This window comes from Opisthocomus hoazin, chromosome 4, assembly GCF_030867145.1.
Source record: "Opisthocomus hoazin isolate bOpiHoa1 chromosome 4, bOpiHoa1.hap1, whole genome shotgun sequence".
In the NCBI taxonomy this organism is placed as follows: Eukaryota; Metazoa; Chordata; class Aves; order Opisthocomiformes; family Opisthocomidae; genus Opisthocomus; species Opisthocomus hoazin.
Window position 1 is genome coordinate 19,215,732 of NC_134417.1, and position 13,749 is coordinate 19,229,480.

Consider the following 13,749-nt stretch of genomic DNA (forward strand, 5'->3'; position numbering starts at 1 on the left):
CGCTGACGTCACGCCTCGGAGCCGAGCGCCGCACGGAGCCCGCCGGCAGCGCTGCGCATGCTCCGGTTTCTGAGCGGGAAGAGGGGGGGGCGAGGGGTGCGCGCGCTGGGGACGGCGCGCGGCGGCGTTGCCTCAGGGCGCCGTGGCCGCGCCGCGCGCCCCTTCAGGGCAGCCCCGGCGGCCGGTGCCCCCAAGCCCCGCCCCCCGCCCCGCCATCCCGCCCAAATGCCCCTTTCCCAGCAAGCGGGGAGAAAGAAAATCCCGGCTGTACAAAAGCAGCGCCGAAAGCGAGCGGAGGAGCGGCCTCTCCTGTCAGGAGGTGGGAGCCGTGGCGGCCCTGGGGCCTGGCGCCTGCGCTGCGTCCCGGGGGTCTCTGGAGGTGAAACCCCGGGAAGCCGGAGTCTGTCGCAGCCCTGTCCTGCTCCGGCTGCCCCTGGCTATGCGCGGTTCTGCGGTCATCGCTGCCCAAACCTCCTCCGGCCCTTGGTGTTGCCATGCGAGCAGCTCCCCCAGGCGTACAGGCGCGGGGTTGTTCGTGCGAAAGCTACCAGTGAAACCGAAGCTTTGTTTTCCCGTTATTCTCAATGATCTCCATTACAGCAAAGCCAGGAAAAAAAATGAGGGGTGTGATTGGTGTGACAGTTCCCTTTAAAGGACAAAAAAGCATCCCAGTAGATGAGGCAGTCGTGATGCACGCCCACATTATTTTCATGCACTGGGTAGCTACAGCTTATGCTCCCAATTATGTACTAGTTTTGTGGATAGAAAAATAAAGCAATTTTGCTACCAGCAGTTGTATATGGTGTGGTTGCAGATGTTCTGCTCTACCACTTCCCCTTGGCTACTCCTGGGCACAAGGCACAGCTGGAGCAGCCTGGGCAGCCGAGGTAGCGATCACCCAGAATAGAACCTGTGCAAGAGAAAAGAGTGGATTGGAAATGGTCTCTATGGCAACAGATGAGCAGTCTTTGGAAAGGGAGATGCGGGAAAGAATATAGGCTGAAAATACATCATTCTATCAGTGAGACAAGCCTGTAATCCTTGTCTTGGCAATTTTAAATAAGCTATTTCCTCTCCTCCGGCATTCTGCTACTGAAGCATGAAATCCAGGTCGTAGCCTTAGCAGCAAGAAATGCCCACACGTATAATTACTGAAGTTGTCTTGTTCTAGATGAGGATGCAATGCTATTTTTATTTTCCTCCTGTGATTATATTTGATACTTCCAAGTCATAGTGACTTGGAAATGGTAAGGATGTATAGGCAGCTAGAAATTATTCGCTTTCTTTCTGAAACTGTATAAAGCTTTGTTGTATTTTTAAAGCTTCATTCTGTTTGGTGGTGTTTGTTCAGTCTACTCCCTTTAGTGGGGCCGCTTCAAATATACCTGGCATTTGAGCATTTTATCAACTATGTATGAGCCTCGGGTTCAGTTCAGCAATGGAACTTCCTGTCTGCTACATTAACTTAACTTCATCATGCAACTTTTTGTTTCATTACCTTAACAAAAGTTAAAAAGTCCAGAAAGGAATAATGAGACCCAAGCTCCTCTCTCTTGCTCCTTGTTTTTCTCTCCCTCCCCCTCAGATATACAAGGACTGAAAATTATGCTTGCTCTATTCTATTGAATTGTATTCACTCACCATCTTAAGGTCCAGCAGATCAAATTGAGATGGTTATGATGTCCTCTCATTTGCGTCACCCCAGCGTTTCCCATGGCAAAAAATATTTTTCACTAGCCTCATCAGTGGTCCTCAAATGTGGCCTGCAGAAACTGCTAGTCTAATGCACAGAAAGGCCAGTTTAGCTTTAAAATGCCAATCATTTGGTATATGCTGAATTTGTTCTTATGTAAGACTATTTAAGACTATTTATTTTGATTTAAAAAGCTATACAACCCATGATGCGTTAGTATTTTTAAATACTGTATTACCCCGGTGGCAGACACCTCATTACTGGTACTGGCTGAAGGCAACCTTCTTCACTCTCATCATAGACAGGTCCTCCAGCCACACTTGAACCCTAGTGTCTTCCAAGTACCTCAGGTCTAGTTTCACAGCTGGTACAAATAGATCCAGCAGCTCAGTGAAGTGATCTGTTACATTGCACTACTACTACAGCAGACAGGAGGTAGAAGTGAGAGCGCGTGGTAGGATGGGTAGGGAGGTGAAGACTGCATCTTTTGGTGGCAGGGCAGTTTTTTGGCAGCTTGAGCTGATCTAAATCGGAAGCCTGGTCCCCTTCCTTCCCAGTGTTCTTATGCCGGCATTTGCAGGTGTACAACCACGGAATGAGGGTTCAAGAGCTCATCTGGTGGAAAACCAGTGTGTCAGTGGTTAGGGACAGTAGCAGGGCAGAAGAATTGGTTAGAGAGAGGACGTCTGTCTTTTTAGGTTACTCTGTCTTCTGCCATGGAGAACTGCCCATGCATCCATCAATCTATCAGCCAGTTGATATTAACGCTTCCTGAGAGATGAGCTTGGGGTTTTTTTCTGACACGGAAAGTCCATGAAATAAACTACATAGAGTTTAGGAAATGAGCTGACCCTGAAAGTTACAGAATCGCTGTCCAACAGCTTTGTCCAAAATTCAGGCTTTGTTTTGAATGAGGAAAGATGCTAAAAAGAGTTGAAAGATATGATTGTGATAGAAATTGATTTTCTTAAAAGTTTGACAGCAAACATTTATGTAATAACTTTCAGCATCGGAAGACTTCTGTCAGCATTATGTAAGCAACACAGAGCAGACTGAAACTGGCAGTTTACACAGTCCAAGCTGCGTAAACAAGAGAAGGTTCAAAGCAAGATGGCAAGAATGTTGAAAGGTATGAGTTGGCTTTTTTTATGAAGAGAGAGTAACTAGGACAGCATTTGTCTCAGCTCAGGAAAGAGTGACTGAGGGATATGATCGCTACATATAAAGTCATGGCTGAGATGACTTCTCAAGATGCAGGAACCAGAGGCCTGAAATTGAACTATCAGCCTTCAGATTTAAAACCAAAATAAGTTGGTTTTTTTTTAAAACAATGCATATTTAGATTGCAAACTTTGTTGCTAACAGGCTTTATGGCTGTCAAAATTATAAATAGATTCAAAAAAAGAACTAGACAGATTCCTGAAGAAATGGAGTATTAAATATGATTGGGCAAATGCAAATGTAAGCTCAGAAAGTCCATGAGCTACAGACTGCTGCACTGTGAGAGGGGAGTGCTGGGGAGGGACTCTCCCTGTAAGTGCCTAGTTTCATACGCTCTTTCCTAAGGGTATATTAATGGTCCTACTCACAGATGGGCTACTGCCCCAGTCCATGTCAGGACAGCTGTTCTGGAGCACAGACAGCCAATGATTGATGTAAATGATGGTGACAAAAAGGTTTATGATGGGGAAGGAAGAAAGAGAGAGGAGCAGAGAGCTTTGCTAAAATTAGTGTCTTCAGCAGCATCTTTTCCTTCAGAATGGATGCTAGAAGCAGCTGTGCTCGTTTTCAAGTAAAGTAGCTGAAACAGCATCTGAGGTAAAGCAGGTCAGGCTTTGCAAAGCTTAGCCAAGAGGCTAAGCGTGAAAGCAGAGACCTGGGCATTGCTGGGGGAGCTGTGTGTGGGAGGAAGAGTGTACATGCAATTTTCAGCAGAAAAGCCCAGATTTATCACAGATGCTGACTGAGAGGACAGTGGAACGACAAGAACAGCCAGAGAATCTCCAGCACTGTGACCCTCTTAAAAGCGAAGCAAGAGCACTCTTGACTGAAGTGTTCCAAAAATTACAAAAGTAAGGAAACTTGAAATACAGAGTGGTGTTTTCCTTTACTATATGATTGATGTTACAGAAGGGAAAAGGCACTCTGTGTGCCTTCTTTGCAGGCATGCATCAAAGAAGAATGTGACTCATTTACCAGTTTCTTCTGCTAATGGAAATGTACTGCAGATCTGAAGTACAACCATAACCAGTCAGAAGTGGTAACAGTGTAGTTACCTTTCCTGATTGTGCCAACAGTGTTACAGTTCTTCCCAGCCAGTAATAGACCCCCAGCCTTTGATATGGGGATCAGACAGTCTACAGACAAAAGCTAAGGGACGAAGAGCTATGATACCAAAGTAGCCTGTGTGTAAAGAAGAAAATTGGGAAAGCGATTCTAAACTTTTCTGTTACTCTATCAGCCTGCCTGTTTTCTGGTATGAAAGTGTCTTCAGATGCACTCCAGAAGGTACACCAGAAGGCTGTGATCTTGTTCTGGAAGGAGATTTTCCTGAAAAACTAAGAGATGGGTCAGCCTATGAAGGTTATGTAGAACTGAGAAAATGGAGATAATCAATACAGTGAAGAAGGTAGGCTAGTTTCATGGATGGATCTCATTTTGATCAGTCTGTTGGCTAAATGGTTTTTGCTGACACAAGAAAGAGATACATAGCTACATAAGATGAAAAAGAAGGAAAGATTAGGTTGATCTCTATATATTTTTTGCTGTGAGAATTTCCCCTTCCATCTGGCCAGGCCACAGGCTCTTGTAAACATTTTTTGTTTGCTGTGTGCAATTTACTGTTGATTAAAATTGCTTACAATGTTTTGGCCTCAGCTGTTTGATTCAGGATCTAATAAATGGCTGGTGATTTGTTAGGCTGTCACTCTATGGAGAAATCAAATTCTTTTGCCTGTTGGCCATCATTTTAATAGTGGAATCGTGGTGTACGTACAGGCCCTGGCCCTGCTCTCTTGTGAAACCCTGACTCATGCCTGAAATGCAAATCCTCATCCTCTCTACCTTTAACACATGTATATATGCAAGGACTTTTAACTTTCAGAGGGGAAGTCTATATTTGTAGTAGTGAAAGTGCTGGCTCAATTTCACAAATACATGCAGCACTGGAAATTGTTACCATTACAGTGATGGACTACGTTGCTTCAGCATCTTTAAGCCATTCCTTGAGTGACAGGCACAGGGCTTTAATTTGTCTCTGTCTCCTATAGATCCGTACAGTCCAGGCTCCTGTTTCTCCCCGTCTCAACTTGAGTCATGAACTGTGGCTCACCAGTGCTTTTGCAGTAGTTCTGACTTGGTTGAGCCCCTACAGCTCCTCCATTTGGGAATTTGTAATGGCAATATGCACTATGAACAGCAGCCTTTTTTAATGCAGGCACCACTGAATGTTGGCAGTGTAAAGAAATCATCCCGTGACTGGCAGAAGTAGTGGAGTTTGCTATCCTATGGCTGTCCTGCAGCCCAAACCTTCCCCCCAATATAACTCCAATTTCCCCCTTTTGTTCATTACAACTCACATCATAGGATTGCTCCCTCAACTCTGACTGATTCCTACGTAGTCTACCCCACAGTATAAGCTGGGCAGGGAGCAGCCACAAAATAATTATTCAGTCTCTACTCCATCCTGTCCCGTTTCAGGCTTTGTACACCTTGCTGATTTTCAGTCTACCTGTAAGAACTAATTTCTGTCTCCTGGACTGGGTTGCAATTGTCCGACAGGTTCAAAAGTTATTGAAGGTGTAGTGGAAAACTGGAAAGCACAATAAAATTGCAAGAACAAATAATAAGAGAAAAAGGAGCTTAAAATAGCAAATGGACATGCGTCTGCAGTTACTGATGCTGAATAACAATGTTGGTGTAGGGAGCATATGGTCTTAAAATAACTGAGAATAAATTTAGCTAGAAAAAAGACAAAGGCTCTTAGCTATCCTTGATGTTATTCAACAGCCTTGCTGTAGGAGTATTGAGAGCAAACCACCTACACCGCCTTTTAGTGGAGTTTAATTCATTTATGAATGGGATTATACAGTGCCTCTGCCTGAAGAAAAAAATAAACCATAGAAAATCTGTGAAGTGTCTGGAAGCACGATGACTTTTCTAGTCCTGTGTTCCTACCTGCAATCTGTGACCTCTGAGAGCAAAATAAAGCATCCCAGATCTTGCAGACCTCTCCAAAGATGATGTCTGGGTTTCAGTCTGCTTCCCATATGTTTTTTTTTCCTGATAATGGCATCTCTTCCTTGGTTGAGGGAATCCTTTTAATGTTAGTCAAGGTCTTTACAGTTTGAATTTTACTGCCCAGATGGGCACTAAAAAGAGGATCTCAGAAAAAAAAAGGCTTTTGCTTCAATCCCAAAATGTTAGGAGGTGGGTGGCTCTGAAGTCATCCTCCTCACTTGTGTTCAGGCAGACTTGCTGTTAAACTGACTCAACAGAAGTATGCAGGAAACCTCTCAGCACAGTTGGTCGGTCATCCAAAAATGAGGACAACAGCACAGATACTCAGACTGGCTTGTAGGTCAGCCAGCTGATTATAGGATTTTCCCATCACAGAGGTAGATAAAACCTTTTGCAACATCAGGACTGACGCACTAGTACTGTAAGATCTGATGAGCCCACAGGGGTATTTTACAGCTCCAGCTTTGTGTATACATGATGTCACGTTCTTTGGCATGTCTGGAAAGGTGGACCCAAGCAAAATCGTATGGATGGGTAGGGAAATCTGGAATTAGAACTGAATCCATTTTATGGGAATAGAACAGACCTTGAAGGCAGCTGCACCCTTCTCTATTTTATTTCTTCATTTTTATGTGTAACAGATTTTCCCTGTTTCCAGAAGTATCTTGCATGGAGCTTCAGGTAGGCTTCAAAGGAGAAGGTGCAAAGAGGAAACAGAGACATACAAGCCTCTGGCATGCCCTGCCCTTTCTCACTTTCTTACTTGCCTCACTTTTCCTCTTCTCAGATTCCAGCTGGGGTCTGTAGCCAGGAGGGTTGGTGAAGCTTTCCCGCAGTTCAGCAGCCAATTGCCCTGCGGCAGCCACGCATCTGTGCAAGGCTCAGCTGTATCCCTGGCACCCTGGGGAGGCTGCTCCCCACAGACCTGCTCTGGCCCACTGATGTCCACCGGTGCCTGCCTGCCCGCAGGCACGCTGAGCTCCGTGGCCATGATCGCAGATGAGACCTGCCCAGCACCCAGGGCTAATTAATTGACCCTTCTTGTCCACATGCAGCTGGAGAGGGTCCTGTGGGCTCAGCCACACCAGGATCCCAGGGATCCTGCCCATGCGGGAGGGCAACAAACCTCTGGCCACAACACCCCTAAAAAGGCCACTGACCCCCTCCCCCCTCCACGTGTAGGGAAGCCCCATTTGTCAGGCAAGGGCTTTTAGAGAGGGTCGGAGGAGGGTCTCTGGCGACATTGTGGGGTTCCACCTGGGGACAACCTGCATGGCATCTGGGCCCCAGGGGCCAAGGGGGAGCACCGGTGGCTGCCAGCGGGTTGTTCTCAACTCCCAGATGCGCTGGGGAAGAGAGCGTCACAGAGCAGCTGCTGTTGTTACAGCTCTCCTGCCAGCTCCACTCCTCTCAATGCCATTCCTACCTCCAGGATTTTTCCCTGACTCACAGCATCACCATCCAAAAGTCTCCCTGGAGGAAGGTATCTGCGTGCTGGTTTGTCTCTTTATCCTTTGCCTCATCCGCGGGAGAAGGGAGAAAAAAAGCCATAAGCAATCATCTTGCCTGCTTCTTTTTCCTTTGTTATTTCCCCCCTCCTTCTCCCTTCCTGTTGTCAAAGGGGGTAAAATCCCCTTTAGGAAGGAGCTTTTCTAGGTCCATGCATGGGCGGCAGCAAACTGGGAGAGGTGAGCAGCCGGCGGAAGATGTGAGAGCTGGAAGGGCCGAGCCGTGGGAGTGGTCCTCGCTTTGTGTGCAAGCGAGGCAGTGAGTGTGCAGCCTCCCACTCTGGGTGCATCTTTTTTTGGATGCTGTGCATTCCCTGTGTGAAATGCTTTTTTGGTTAAAAGAAGAAGAGATGTCACACGAGGAGCTCACCCAGCGACTGACCACGGTTATCACCCATGTGGGTAAGATATCTTTATTATTCTACTCACTACGTTTGCGTAGATTTGGGGGCCCTGTTCCCCCAGGAGGTGCTGATGCTCTGTACAGGCAGAAAGCCTTTGTGTGACAATATCACACCTGTGTGTGAAACAGGAGCCATCAGCAGATCACAAATGCATGGCTTTGGGCTATTAGACAGCCTTTTATTGATGGTTTGCTTTGTTTTTCAAGCAGGCAGTTCTCTGAAACGAAGAAACAATAAGATTAGAGAGTGTTCTACCTGTGAACTGTTCTCTGTAAAACAGCCAAGTGCAGCCCTTCTTGCAGGGAGGTGGTAGGGAAAAGGGGGTGGTGGAAGGATGCTAGAGCAGCAGCAGTGCTAATGTACTTTGCATTTGCTTGTGGTACTGGAATAGCAGCCCATTCTCAGAGAGTCTTTTTTATTGCCATTGCTGTTTCAAGGATTCTGGAAGGTGCTAGGACAGGATCCCAAAACCCTTCTTCATGTCAGGCTTGATTTTACTGTTTGCTAACCTTCAAATGCTAGTGAATACAGGTAAGGCCCTATACTATGCACTGGCATCCTTAGAAGTCTAAGCTGGCTACCCACTTGCTGGCACTGGTGACCAAACTACAAGGAAACAAATCACCTGAAACTAGCAAGATAGTAGGAGATGCTGGTGATTAAAATATCAATAGAGAAAAGCTTTTGGGACCCTTTTTTGTTACGTACAATTGAGTTAAAGCAGATTGTGGCTGTGTTGCATCACATAAAGGGAACATTTTTAATTAAATTGCATGGGCGCAAATTTTATAGCTGTCAGTATTTGTAAAGGATTGTGTGTTGTGAATGCCAAAGATGTTGTACAGGTTCCTGAAATGCCTTTGCCATTGACTTTGCTCAATCTATATACGAAACAGAGTGTGATCAAAATGTGGCCTTTAGAGAATATACAATTAAAATTTTGGACCAAAATTCTTCTTGGGTTTGGTATTAGGTGTAGCAGCTGAACTAAATTTAACAGAGAAAATGCTGTCAGTGGCTTGCCTAAAGAAATAGCACAAAAGCAGATTTAAACTGAATAAGATACTTAGGACCAGGTCCCGTCTCTCCAAACTCTTCTCCAGGGGTCACTCTTGGTGCTCCTGGTAACCTCAGCAGAGGCTTGGTATGGGAGAGAGAATGTGATTGCCAGGAGAGCTTGCAGCGTCAGCCTCTTTGACCCAGTGATGCCAACACGAGTTGCTTTGCAATTGTACAAATTCAGATTGACACACAGTCACATGAATTCACATTTTTATTATGAAGAATTGGGGTTGAATATGAGGCACACTTAATTTTTTTAGGAAGAGTATTTCAGTGGAGCCAAAGAGATTTGTGCGTCTCCTGGCTTTTCTGTTAAACTCAATACAGGTCCCAGTCACCCATACTGAGGACCCTCCTTGATGTCAGGAGGGATTTCTTAGAGATAACATAGCATTATGTTAGCATTTGGCAATGTAGAAAATCATTCTGAACACTAGAAAGATGTTAATGAACCTTTCTACTGTTCCCTGACAAATAGAGAAGATTCCGAGTCACGTGGCTGAGGCTAGAGAGTCTCACTGGTTTCCTGGAGGTCAACCAGCAGGTCTGTCCTAGGAAGAGGAATGATGCTCACAGATCTGGATTTTTTTCCATCTCACACTGAGGCAAGAGCCTAGTTCCCCAGCTTCCAACAGGGAAGGATAATCCCCCCATTTTTGCAGCCATTCAAGACCTAGAAATCAGACCCTACCTGTGGAGTTTGCCTACCTTTTTGTAGACAGTGCTCTTTTTTTTTTTTTTTATCCAATCATGTAACTAGAAAAAACAGCTGTACAAAAATGGATGAAAGTAATGTTAAAAAAAATTTGTTATTGGCTGAAGGAAGAACATTTCTTCCAAACCCACTGATGATGCACCATGTTTACAAATCACACCTTGTAACATGAGTTACCTTAGCTGTATCAGCAGTAGCTTATTGAAACAGTAATGCCTGGGTATCTGCAGGAGTCTCTTAAAAGTTCAGTGGGAATCCTTATGGCTCAAACAAGTGAAAGGGCTCTCAACCTTAGCAAACTGAGGGGGTCACTTGCCATGAACGTACTTTATAGTGTTTACTATTTTTACAGCATCTGTCCCCTCATATTACCGCTTAGACTGATGGTAATCAATCTGTCTAGAATGTAGCCAGTTCTTGGTGGGGAGCACACCTCTCAGCTCACCCAACAGCCCGAGAGAAGAAACTTAGTCACAAAATTTGCAAAAAGCCAAACAAGAACTTCATGGGAGCATTAAAAAGAAAGACCTTTATATTTGCAATAAAACCTTTATAGGATCATTTTGGTCTGTGTGAGGTAGATGACACACCAGCTTATTTTTAATGTGTCAATAAGAGTTTCACAAACATAATTAATTGCCTGGAGCGCAACTTATCTGTCCTGGGCAGAAGCTTTGATCCCTCATTAGCTGACTCATGTTATGTTAGACCATTCACATGCTTATAAAAAAAGACTCTTATCCTGCTACAGACTTCATACATATAGCTACCTGCTTCACCTAGGTTAAAATCAAAGCAGTGAGGTTATCTACAGTAGCCATCTTAACTTGGTAATTTATAGTACCATGCACCCTGTAGTACATCTTTACACAGTGTCAAATAGTAGAGGACCAAATGAGAACTCTTAGATAGCCTTGTGCTTCCTCAGCCTCTCTGGGATTATTCCTGGTTGCCCTGGTGTGGGTGAGGCAATGGGGCCACCACAGGTGTCTGGGGCAGGAGTAGTCTATGAATGCTAGCAGGATTTCTGCTTGCTATCCAAGATTTAGCACAAAATGTTACCCAATCTTGTTACCACAACTGCGTCAAGATTCTTTTTTTAATTTAACCTACTTTCATTAAACTTGATTGTTGGGAGGTGTTGGGGAAACACTCATCTCTTGAAAAAAGTGTGTCCTTTGGATAGGTGGGCAAGTGGTAGCTCTTTTGTCACGGAGAGGGTAGAAGCTTTGCCGGATGACATACCTGTTGCTGACAGCACGATTGTCTGCATGTGGGAATGGTACAGCTCTTCCAGTTTGTCACTCCAGTCTTCAAAAAGGGCAAGAAAGAGGACCCAGGGAACTACAGGCCGGTCAGCCTCACCTCCATCCTGGGAAAGGTGATGGAACAGCTTATCCTGGAGGTCATCAACAAGCAAGTGGAGGAAAAGAAGGTTATCAGGAGTAGTCAGCATGGATTCACCAAGGGGAAATCATGCCTGACCAATCTGATAGCTTTCTATGATGGCATGACTGGCTGGGTAGATGAGGGGAAAGCCGTGGATGTTGTCTACCCAGACTTCAGCAAGGCTTTCGACAGAGTCTCCCACAACATCCTCATAGGGAAGCTCAGGAAGTGTGGGCTGGATGAGTGGTCGGTGAGGTGGATTGAGAACTGGCTGAATGGCAGAACTCAGAGGGTTGTCATCAGCGGCACTGAGTCTAGTTGGAGGCCAGTACCTAGTGATGTCCCCCAGGGGTCAGTACTGGGCCCAGTCTTGTTTAACTTCTTCATCAACGACCTGGATGAAGAGTTAGAATGTACCCTCAGCAAGTTTGCTGATGACACCAAACTGGGAGGAGTGGTGGATACACCAGAAGGATGTGCTGCCATTCAGCGAGACCTGGACAGGCTGGAGAGTTGGGCAGAGAGGAACCTGATGAGGTTCAACAAGGGCAAATACAGGGTCCTGCACCTGGGGAGGAACAACCCCATGCATCAGTACAGGCTTGGGGCAGACCTGCTGGAGAGCAGCTCTGTGGAGAGGGACCTGGGTGTCCTGGTGGATTACAGGTTGACCATGAGCCAGCAGTGTGGGCTGGCTGCCAAGAAAGCTAATGGGATCCTGGGATGCATGAGGAGGAGTGTGGCCAGCAGGTCGAGGGAGGTTCTCCTTCCCCTCTACACTGCCCTAGTGAGGCCCCATCTGGAGTACTGTGTCCAGTTCTGGGCTCCCCAGTTCAAGAAAGATGAAGAGCTACTGGAGAGAGTCCAGAGGAGGGCGATGAGGATGGTGAGGGGACTGGAGCATCTCTCCTATGAAGAAAGGCTGAGGGAGCTGGGCTTGTTCAGCCTGGAGAAGGCTGCAAGGGGACCTAATACATGCTTACAAATATCTGAAGGGTGGGTGTCAGGAGAATGGGGCCAAACTCTTTTCAGTGGTGCCCAGCAACAGGACGAGGGGCAATGGGCACAAACTGAAGCAGAGGAAGTTCCATCTGAACATGAGGAAGAACTTCTTCCCTCTGAGGGTGACGGAGCCCTGGACCAGGCTGCCCAGGGAGGTTGTGGAGTCTCCTTCTCTGGAGACATTCAAGACCCGCCTGGACAAGGTCCTGTGCAGCCTGTTGTAGGTGACCCTGCTTTGGCAGGGGGGTTGGACTAAATGACCCACAGAGGTCCCTTCCAACCCCGAACATTCTGTGATTCTGTGATTTGCGAAGCCCACCATAACATGCTTTTGTGCACTTGCTACCCACCCACACTTCGCAGTTGATTTCCAGAAGTCTGATGCCAGCTTTGCTGTGTGTGGGCAATGTTCTGGGCACAGTTACGCACACAAGCACCTCCACCCAGTGCCCCATTTTCCGCAGATTTTTATTCTTAAAATGATTTTATAATAAGACGGAGCTGCCAGAACTGACATCAGCTGTCTCAAAAGGAAAGAGCAGAGCTTGGCTCCTCTCTGTTACAAGTAAAGAATTCCGCAGCACAGTAGAGGCAAGGTTTTCTTAGAGGCTCCCCTTAACTTCCAATTAAGTTGTAAGAGCTCCTCACACTTTCAGATGATAACTGGATCCAGGTGAGCTGTCTGTCATCATCCCTGATAGAGCAGTACATCGCACAAGTGATATCTACAAGAAGAAAATGTATGTTCATGTCAGCTTTCATCTGGTTTTATACGCTTTTAGTTGCCTGATCTCCCATTTTATGAACAGAAAAAAGAATTTAAGCAACTTGATGGAGGTCAAAAGGAAAGTCAGTGGCAGAACTTTGTTTAGGATGGACATCTCAGGCCTTACGTAATCACTTAAAATTCCTGTCTGTTAACCATAGTGGGTCAATTCCTACCACTCTTCGCTTAACCACCAGCTATGAGGAGCGGTGTGAAATATCTTTGTGTATGAAGAGAAGCTGTGCTACAATTTGGGACAGGAAGTGAAGGATGATAATGCATCCACTTGGCTGTGTGAGAGGAATTTAGGTCAGCAGAATGGAATAACCCAAGTTGGCACTTGTCTGAGGCCAGTGGCTTAGCATCACAAGTCACAGAATCTGTTTTATGCTACAAAGCCACAAATAATCTAATATGTTGCTGCTGGATAGATGATGGCAATGTTTCTGATCTGTGTCTGTGTACAGCAAGGACGTTCAAAAGAAATTTTTTTAAGAAATTAGCTTTCAAGGTACCATATGAAATAGGCCTTCTACTACTTCTATGCAAAGGCTTAAATCAAGGCAATGTAAATTCCCCTGCCTGCAACAGAAAATTGTTCCCTTTGTTTTAGAGCATTCATGCATTTCAGGAACTCTTATTGAACCACTGATTCTACAGCTCTGTCCTACTTACATTTTTCTGGTGAGTAGCTAGGTATGACTGGCCTTCTCCGCCGACCACAGCACGTCAGGTTTCCTTACCCAAAAGTAAGATACAGGCATGGGATGTGCATCTATCACTGCATTCCCAATGAAACAGGACAATAGAAAACTGCAGAAATGTGTTTCATAAATTTGCTTGGGATCTCATGCTAACGACAAGTGATAGTTTGGAGTTCCTTTCCCCATTAACCTACTTCTATTAAAAATTTAACCTTCTGTGATCGTGTTATTTGCATCTTTCTCTCTGTACCCCAGTAAAGCTTTTGA

General features: G+C 45.7%; 1 protein-coding gene across 3 annotated transcripts in view; it reads left to right on the forward strand.

Moving 5' to 3' along the window:
• Positions 1-7,338: 7,338 nt before the first annotated feature.
• MCF2L2 (MCF.2 cell line derived transforming sequence-like 2) overlaps positions 7,339-13,749 on the forward strand; it is a 191,141-nt gene continuing 184,730 nt past the window's right edge. Inside the window, exons 1-2 of one of the 3 annotated variants that reach the window (XM_075418242.1) lie at positions 7,339-7,415; positions 7,554-7,842. In XM_075418242.1, coding sequence (XP_075274357.1) covers positions 7,764-7,842 — 79 coding nt within the window. In that variant the 5' untranslated portion in view covers positions 7,339-7,415; positions 7,554-7,763. Of the gene's footprint in view, positions 7,843-13,749 lie in introns of all 3 variants that reach the window. The other 2 variants (XM_075418241.1, XM_075418245.1) reach the window with 2 other exon arrangements.